Consider the following 9,986-nt stretch of genomic DNA (forward strand, 5'->3'; position numbering starts at 1 on the left):
ATCTCAGGTGGCTGTTTTTTTTTGTTAATAGGCTGATGCGAGCTTGTTGAGCTCTATGTTTTTGGGTTTTTTGGAACATATTTGTGCTCGTGATTCAGCATCCAGCTCAAGGCCTGTCCCGATACTAGTTCAATTTAAACAGCAAATATTTCCGGAGCGGCACAATCTAGATGTGGACAACGAAATTTTTAGGGAAACTGTTTTTTCCTCCATCTATGTTTTTGCATTAGGTTTAATGTTTACAATATTAGTGTTTGTAATATGTATTGTTGCAGTATTTGTTGGTTTCTCTATTGCAAAAAGTATGTGATGTGATTTGTAAGTTGTCATGTGTTGGATCTTGGATGTTTCTCAACTTGGTTTGTAAGTTGATACAATATTATGTGATATAATTTATTCCGAAATGCTTGTTGTCTGAATGAATAGGCTTATGCAATATTGGATTATTTTTCCACCAATATTGCTGCCAGTATTTGTTCCCATGATGAATAGGCTTTTGCCTGAGTGAATATCTATCACAAGATGGAGATAATATTTCAATTACCAGACGCCGAATATCTTGCATGGCGATATATTAGGACTATCATTGTCCTATAATTATTATTTCTGATAGCTTTTATATATTTCTCCTGGATGCTAGAATTAGATTTGTAAACTGGGTTTGTAAAATTATCTTTTGTTTTGCATGTTTGTATCTGACTATCTATACTTCTTCACGCGAACAAACCCATAAAATTAGAATGTTATCTTAGATTTCCTTCAGTAATAGAACAAAGAGGGTCTGATTCAAACTCGTCTAAACACAATGAGCTAACTGCAGGGTGCTTGTCCAGATCATGGGAGAATAGGTTCAGGAACTCTTAAGTAAAAAAAATCTGAAGAACACCACAAAAAGGGGTCTTGAGATGGAAACAAATAGTGTGATCCTTAATTCTATGCTAATCATGTTAGAATAACAATGTTGTTAGTATTGTTTATCTCAACTAGTTCAATTAGAGAATCGGACATACTTGCAATAAATACTCTGCTGAGTATGTTTCAGCGTGAACATGTTGTACTTTTAGGAAATCATGGCAATATCCTATTTTGTATTCTAACATGATTAGCATAGCCATGTGAGCGATCCTATGGTTACAGGTGATTAAGTTGTCCCATTAAGAACATTTATCTTGCAGCTCATTTACTATACATCACCACTTCACCAACCAAAATTGAGCGTAATGAGAAACCCACATGCTTAAATTAACTACAAGCTTCAAACAAGTACAAACCTGTGCCACAAACACTGCAGTTTACCCATTAATTTATCAAAAAAAATACCCAACAGAAAAATACCGATTACTGGAAAAGAAATCCAAAACAGCAAAGGAAGAAATCCAAGTTACATCATCCAAAGTTACATCCAGGTGTTCTCACAAATTAGAGTCATTTTCATGTTTCAAAACAGGAAAATTTGCAACCAACCATGTCTTGCTCTCTGCAAAAGGTTTTGATCCAATATTTTCAAAGTTTGCTCCAACAACCTATGCTCCAACAACCTGTGCCACAAGTATTCAAATTTTTAAAATGGGGCAAGTAAGAATTGAGAAAATTAAAGATTGATACAGAACACTTTTCGAGGGATATTTGTTGATACAGAATTAAAAATTGAAGACCCAAAATAACTACAAGTATCATGTCAGCAAATTTGAGGGATATTTCTTGATTAAACTAGGAGCTTATACTAACAACTTGAGGGATATACTTGCTATTACATATATAGAATTAAAAAAAGGATTTACACAAAAAACATGAATTGAAGATAGATGTAAAGAAAGAATCAGGTCCAGAAACCTTTACTTGAACAAATCCAACAACCTTTGCTCAAGAAACGCCACAAGTATCTAGCAACATGTTTAGCTGCAATTGACATTACAAATTAATCATGAGATATGGCTTTGTGCTATGAAGTTTCATGAAAAAAATATATTAATTGTACCTTGGCAAGTTGACTTTACAACTAGTTCTATAATGCCCGAGTTCACCACATCTGCTACATATACGTTTCTTCCTTTCTTTCTTCTCTTGTGTTTGCTCTAAACTTGACTGGATTCTAGTAGCATTGCGTGGACGACCTTTGGTCCTTGCAGGTCTATCAGGATCACGAACTGTAATCTGAGGAATGTGCTCCATTGTATGTGATATGGGTGCGAAAACATGAGGAATATCCACCATTTGATCTTGAGTTTCTCCAACTTCTTCTTCAAGTGATTCTATGAAATTTGTTAGCACATCATCTAGTTTTTGCATCTTCTCTTTTGAATCAAATGCAAGCTCGAGCACATTATTAAATTTTGCTCTTAAAGCCCAAGATTTTAATAAATTAATCTCTATCTTGTCTCTATTAGATCTGTAGCCCTCCTTATCACAAACCAACTTTCTGTCTACCACTTCTCTAGTCTTGCGAGAGTGATTTACCGTGCTCTTCCTTATTCCAAAACCCATCAACGATGCGTAAGAGTTATAATAGTTATAAGCTTCTTCATAACTATTAAACTTCATTCCTATTAGTGGTTTAGGAGAATTTACAGTATTGACCGTAATTTCACTTCCAATAGCACTTGATTCTCCCATTCCAAACTCTACACTAGTGGAATTTGTTTCCTCCATTCCGAACTCCTAATGAAGAAAAGAAATTCAAGAAAAACAAACTTAGTATTTGTAAAAACTTTGATGGTTGTATAAAATGTTAAAATATTTACAACCTAATACAACAAAGAAGATTGAAGTACTGAATTAAAAAAAATATAGATTGAAACCATATTCTCATTTTCATAAAACTCCCATAAAAACAACAGTGGTACATCAGTAAGTACTAATTTAAAGTTTTCCTTGTTCAGAAAAATAAAAAAATTGAAATTATTCAAAATCCCAAACTTTTCAAAATATTTTTGGTACAATAGAAAGTTGTATGTGGGATTCTCTCTTCCTCCGCAACATTTGAAAGAGAGAGGATTTTTTACATAGAAATTTGCGTTCGTGACAACAACTTCTAGCAACTCCCTCAGTAAACTTCAGTCACAAAAAAAAAAGACAAACTTCACTAAGAACTTTTAGCAATTATCAAAAGGAGAAATCAAATAAAAGATCAATTTACCAAGGAATGAGGAAAAAACGCACACCAAGTCTTGTAGCATTAATGTATTGAAGCGTGTATAGTTATAAGCGTGTATAGATTGACCTAACTGTATAAATTTTTATGAACATCAATTCTTTGTTACTATTTTGTAAACATGATTTAATAATAAGTTCCAAATTAAAATAAATAATTATGTAAAAGGATTTCCATGTTGTAATTTATTTTTTTATAGTTGTTTTAGTTGTATTGTTTTTTATTCTTTTGGGTGAAAAACCAAATCTTGTAGCATTAATGTATTGAAGCGTGTATGAAATAGCATTATTGTAATGAGCAATGCTCCCTCCAATTTGTGATGAAATGGTAATTCTACTATGTTGTTACTGTTAATCTAAACTGGTTTCAAAAATTCTTAAATATTTTGTGGAGTAATAATTTCAAAATGTTTGGCAAAACTATGAGATTAAATTGTAAGCAATGGAACCCTATCCCACTATCCTACAGTGACTTCTAAGAAGTTGCTGTAGAATTATTAGTCAAGTTCACCATTATATAGAAATGCCGTAGTATACAGATTGCAAGAAATCCAAAAATTCCACCACCAAATAGGCATCAGAGATTTAAACTCAAATTAAACCTGTAAATATTCACATACACCACATGTAACAATCATCCATAGCCAAGATAGTTATATTGACATGAATAATCTTGTTGAATCAAATCAATTTCATTCCAGTTTTCTCATATTGATTTATTGAAAGACCAAAACAGATAACAATTAATTGATTTGGGTGCAGATAACAATGATCTCTATATATCCTTCCAGCGACTGCTTAATCGTAACCTAACTTAGATTTATACTTGATGCATTACTTGGGATACACAAAATTGCAATTGGTATGCATTCTTTTCAACTTTCTGCTCTACAGCTATTTTGTTTAAAAGTATTCTGTGAGGCAAAGGGTCAATTAAGAACCTGATGACAAGTGAATTGATGAATTTTAGTTTCTATAGAAATGACCTGAGATCTGAACTCTTGAGATCAAAGATTGGCCTGCTACTTTCATAGGTTTAAGTTCTGTCATGATAATTATATTGAAAGGGAAACTAGTTTATAGTAAATGTCCTGCATCCGATGCTCGATATTTTCCAATTTGGAGTTTGATAACACGATGCCAGACTAATAATAATGGTAGCATTCATCTATATAGCAAAATAAGAATTTACTGCCGTTTTGTTCTTGACTAATAATTCTACAACAACTTCTTTGAAGAGAGGGGTGTATTAGAAGAGATGAGAAGGAGAGAAGAGAGGGGTCGAGAGGAATGGGGATTTTACCTGAGGGATGGATCTCGTGGCGGCGTAGAAGAGATGAGAAGGAGAGAAGAAGGGGATCCCGATATGGTCCTGGCACGGGGTGCGGCGGTGTCGACGGATGGCGCCGGATGTGAGTCGCCGGTGTCGTGGCGGAGGCTGAAATCGTGGGGAGGGGGGAGAGCGGAGGCTGAAATCGTGGGGAGGGGGGAGAGCGGAGGAATTTTTTGGGGAGAGATTGATTTGGATTTTTTTTTTCAAATACCCGCTGAAATCGTGGGAATTTTTTTTCAAATACCCCCCTGCAGCTCACGGAAGGGAAAGCTGCCAGCTCTTGGCCAGTTTTCTCATATATATATAACAGCATAAAAGAGTCGATGACTATATATTTATCGCTTGATTTTTCTTGAATATTGCAGATGGTACCAGAAGACGGAATAGACTGGTATATATGGCACGAAGCGTATATGACTGACATGCTGGAAAGCTTGTATTTTCGGAAGGTGCAGATGAAGGGGGACTAATGTGGTAAATAATAATAATAATAATAATAAAAGAGGAAAAAAGCATAGATGTGCATGTATCTAGTTAATTTTTTGAAATTTGCGCTTTTTAGCAGCACTATGACAAGGAACATGGACATCTCACTATACAGCTAAATGCACTCGTCGGATTTTTCCTTCTCAAGCAATAATAAGATGATAATCTGGACATATTACTTGCTGATTCATAAGTTGTGAGTTTTCATTATTTTTAAATTAGTACGATTATTAGAACGATCATGATATTACTAGGACTCAGGTACAGGGCCTGCAGTTCTTACACCACGAAATTTGACTACTATACATTTGGCATGCATCAAAATTACCCGCTGAAGGGTTTTATTTCACTAGAATTTCAATTAATCTAACATGATCCCAGCTTGGATTTTTTTTTTTTGTTGAGCGGAGCATACTAATTTCACTAGCTATTTCCCAAATCACTTTGCTATAACAGTACAAATTGTTGAATTAGTCATGGCTTTGTCATGTTCATTTGTTGATGTGGTCAGTTTTTACGATTCTGCTCTCGGTCTCGATTATATGTCTGGTTTCAGAGAGTGATGGTAGTTGAAATCCAAACTAGTCCCTGCTTTGATTTATACAGTTCATAAGTTTCAAATCTTGTAATTATTATTTAATAATCTTTGTTATCCTTTTGACTAGAGACTTGGTCCTGGCGACACACGTAGAAGGGCATCCCGTGTCTCGCGGCTGAACAAATGGACAGGTAAAATTATTGCTTCCATTGTTTGCTCCTTGTGTTGTGTGTATTTTCATTTGGTAGTTGCTGACGTTAAATTATTAGGGGAGTGTTGCTACGGGGATCCAAAATATGGGACCAAGGGAGGGCACAGATGAGGTGTCCCCTCATGTCCCCTCCATTGGTCCTATATTTTGGGTCTTTAAGTCATTTTTCTTATTAGGGGTGCTAAACCGTATCCGTATCCGAGAAAATATCTGTAACCGTATTCGTTAGGATATGAATATGGTTACTCAAATTTATAACCGATAGGATATGATTACGGATATGGTTTTATAGTGAAATATATGTATCCGTATCCGAAATATCCGAATACATATTAGTCATATTCTTACGATAGTTTCGATTCTTAGATTATGGAGTGGTTAATTTTGATGATCAAGATGTCTAATCTTAACTTTTCAATTATAATGGACATATTAACAAACTCTTTTGTATCACATGAACTATGTTTTTCTCAATACTATCTAGTTTTCTCATATCTGTTTTGTATCTACATGCATATCCGCTTATTATATATCCGCATGTATATCCGTAAACGTATCCGATTTTAGCGGATATGGTTATAAGTTTTTCTTACCTAGGTATATCCGTATCCGTATTCGAGATGAGTAAGCGGATATGGATATAATAAGCATCATATCCGAGCCGTATCCGGACCAAATGCACCCCTATAAATTATCCTACTGTTTTTTATAGTAATAAAAAAGCGTTTCTTATTTGCATAAGGTTTTAATTATTTTTTCCTTTTTGTATCTGGCGATGAGGTGTCCAGGGGTGTCAAATCTGTCACTATTATGTTAATTTTTTGGTTGTTTCTAGCTTGAAAAATCCAAGTGTTTTTTGAATGATCTGTGAAATAATGCTGCTGATACTATTCTTCTATTTTTTCCCCCCAGTAAACTGGATGCATTATTCTATTTCTCTGGACTCTCTTGTTTGTTTATTGGATTATTCAGCATCTCACAACTGTGAGCGTTCTGTATCAACTTAAAAACTCCTTTATTTTTCTTCCCGGGTTAACTGAACAACGAGCAATTTTTTTTTTAAACAGTACAGATGCTCTCTGCTCTGAGAGGTTCCTGTTTCTGGATGTTCTGTCAATATGTTAGTATATTATTATAGGCTCTAGTGCGTGAGGCGAAGCTATATTTTGTATCTAAACAATAATAAAGATATTGAAATTACACAAACAGTCGTCGTTGTTTGAGAAATTTACATACACGTGTCTAATTCCCAAGCGTGTGCGTACCGCATTCAGTTAGTCTCAGTTAGAAAGTGCTAATTTGTTAATCAGCGGCTGAAGACTTTTTGTTGTATCCTGTTGAATACGAACGGCTCATGGGATAGTGGGCATCACTGGCTCAAAAACCCCCATGGGTCCTTGTCACGGTCCCAAGATTCCAAATTTCCAACCAACTGATAATGGTTCAGCCATTAAGATGTGAGAAAACATCAGGGTGTGTTTCGTCAATTCTTTAGTGTTTCTGAATTCTTTAATATTCTAAACTAATTTAGTTGTAGAAACCAGTTCTTGTCAAAATCAGTTTAAAGAGCAAGTTTGGTCCGATTTCAGTGAGTGAGTTGTCAGACACGCCCAAGGGGTCCACGTTAGATTGTGGACGGGGGCAACTTTTTTTTTTTAACCTGAATTATGAAGTATAAAATAAGTGGAATATTCTTTATTTATTTGGGAGAAAATTACGACGGGGAAAAAAAAACTAAAACACATGATGGACTTTTTACCTCTCATCGCATTGTGGAAAGCCCAGTATTAGTCAGATTGATTCCTAGTTTTTTTTTTTTAATCATCAACCCCAAGATCTCAAATCAGCTGATCACTTCTAAAGCTCAAGGCCAAGCTTGAAATCACATGGCGTCGTGGCATCTTCAATACACAAAGCTATTATTCAATGCGCCCAAACCGTACCAAAAGCATGTTACAAAGATGGAAGTAATGATGGAACTACGCTGTGCAACTAAAACCTCTCTCTAATATTATTCATATCAAACATCAGCCTCTTTTGATTTTGTACAGTAAATTATGCAGCGAAACAATGAAGGCTTGTTAATCTTCTACGGTGGTGAGGTAACCTCTCCAGGATAGCAATCTCTGATCTTCACCTCCATCACCTTCCCTCGCTTGATCCTACGTGTCTCACAACACTGTCTACGTGGAGCCTGAGTCACAGTCAAGAGACCATCGCTAACGCGTTAATTAGTAAAAAAATAAAAACAATTACAGGGCTTATAGTTGACATGATGCATATTTAGACCTCCATAATATATATATCATTAATATATATATTTACACCCAAATAAAACTCATGTAGAGAACCCTTTTCCGAAGTGAATAGCAAGTGACGTGTCCACCTCCTATTTCCAATAGGAGGGGATACTTCACTTGTCCTTTATATTGGTCCCATATTTTGGGTCATTGAAGAATTTTTCTTTGCGAAAAGTTAGCTTTGCATAATGATTTTTTTCACGGATGCGTTGATTTTGTATAGTAATTTAAAAGTGATAATGACTTGTATCGCGTCCTGGAATTCAAATCTTAATCTTGGTTTAGTCTATTTAATTATGTATAATTCAAACCTTGATCAAAAGACTAAACCACTCACATAGAAATCAGTAGACAAAACCCATACCTTCTGCCAAAAGTTTCGGTTCAGCCGCCGCGCAATTACCCGAACCAAACCAACCCGTGACGCAGCAACAAAACCTGGCTGATCACACACTTTACTCCCGTCCTTCTCCTCGTACTTTTTGTACTCGGTCACAGAAGTAGTGTTGTCCAAAACCTGAACCCGGTCCAGAAAGAACCGAACCGGCCTCTCACACTCCTGGTCCAAATTAAGTTTTCTGGTATTAAACAAAAACGGGCCGTCCTTGTAACTCCTCCAAGTTTGAAAAGTCCGTAACGGGACTTCAAGCTCAGTGGCGGGTAGAACCCAAGGGTAGATTTGGACGGTGTAGCCCCAGGAGACGGAGACCGACCAGTTGAAGGATCGGTCGACGACGTAGCAGAAGGTTTGTTGGAGGATTCGGGCTGGGTCGTGTTTGGACGCTGATATCAGGGTTTTGAGGGCGTCGAGCTGGGTGGAGGCGGAGGGGATGATGGGCTTGACGGAGTCGAGGTGGTGGAGGGAGATTAAGGGGGTGAGGGGGTGGGCGGCGAGGAGGCCGTACGCGTCGCCTCTGAGATCGACCTGCATTGGAGAGAATCATACAAGATTTAGAAATTACCTCTGGTTCAAAAGCGATTATCAATTTCAAAAAATTATCGGTCAGATTCATGTCATACGTTCTATGTATATGATTTAGAAATTATCTCTGAGACCCGCCTCATTTTAATCTAAACTCGTCATGTCCTACGAACATCTCCAACAGCTTCCTCATTTTCCACTTTTGAAAAATATAGTTAGGTTTTTGGTCCAACAGATTCTCCATCTCATTCCCCAAAATAGGGATGGAGAAGAAAAATTGGGAAAGCTTCCCCAAATCAGCAGCATTCTCCAAATTTTTGGAGGAAAAAAAGAATTCTTCAAAATGGGGAAGTTGTTGGAGTTAGTGTAAAAATAATTTAAAAAATATGATTTTTGTTTTCCCATTTTAGAGAAAATTTTAGAGAAGCTGTTGGAGATGTCTTAAGCTCAGTAAATTCATTTTCTTTTTCCAAGTAACAAGATTCAAATTTTCCTCATTTATCCACTTTAATCAGCCTCTTAGCAATTTAAATCAATTTCGTTAGAAAGCAAATTGGCGAATTGTCCCATTTGAAGTCAAATTGAAAGCATGACAGATTTAAAAAGTAAAAAAAAAAACATAAAAAAAAACAAAGTAATAATGTAGCCTGTTTGCTTATAGCATTTAGCAATTTAAAATCTATGTTTCGGCTTCCAAATTCAAAGTGTACACACACTAAAAAGTTCTTTCCTTTTCCTATACCTCACCTCACCCACAACCACAACACTATATTCACCGTCCCAATTCAATCCTCCTCATAATTTCCCGCATTAATTTTAACCTAAAAGGTATAGCTATCGGGTATTGATCCAAACTACTGCCATTTAGACTCGTCGCTCTTTCTTATCTCATCATCTGACGTGAGGCTATGCTCGCATATTAATCACCTCACCATTCCAAAAAAATTCAGGGAGTAAAAAGAAGAAGAAGATGATGAAGGAGAATTCTGCCACCTACCTGATGGAACCCGGGCTCCCTGGTGAGGGGGACCCCGATCTCGCTGAGG

The 9,986-nt window shown here is 36.2% G+C and overlaps 1 protein-coding gene across 4 annotated transcripts; it reads right to left on the minus strand.

Moving 5' to 3' along the window:
- On the minus strand, positions 1,275 to 4,755 carry LOC109851549. 4 transcript variants are annotated; one of them, XR_002249885.1, is made up of 4 exons: positions 4,454 to 4,755; positions 1,979 to 2,252; positions 1,834 to 1,899; positions 1,275 to 1,538 (listed from the first exon to the last, which is right to left on the minus strand). XR_002249885.1 is itself a non-coding variant. In XM_020421741.1 (4 exons), exons 2-3 carry the CDS (start codon positions 2,647 to 2,649, stop codon positions 1,896 to 1,898), a joined length of 675 nt encoding a protein of 224 aa, XP_020277330.1. In that variant the 5' UTR covers positions 2,650 to 2,658; positions 4,454 to 4,755; the 3' UTR covers positions 1,275 to 1,538; positions 1,858 to 1,895. The 4 variants fall into 4 exon arrangements, 1 of the variants encoding a protein (XP_020277330.1); XR_002249884.1 differs by having other exon boundaries at positions 1,840 to 1,899; positions 1,979 to 2,658; XR_002249883.1 differs by having other exon boundaries at positions 1,979 to 2,658.

Source organism: Asparagus officinalis, chromosome 8 (genome assembly GCF_001876935.1).
Source record: "Asparagus officinalis chromosome 8, Aspof.V1, whole genome shotgun sequence".
NCBI lineage: Eukaryota > Viridiplantae > Streptophyta > Magnoliopsida > Asparagales > Asparagaceae > Asparagus > Asparagus officinalis.

Bases quoted from the DNA above. Each gene is read 5' to 3' on its own strand.
- LOC109851549 (XM_020421741.1), bottom strand. From the start codon at position 2,649: ATGGAGGAAACAAATTCCACTAGTGTAGAGTTTGGAATGGGAGAATCA.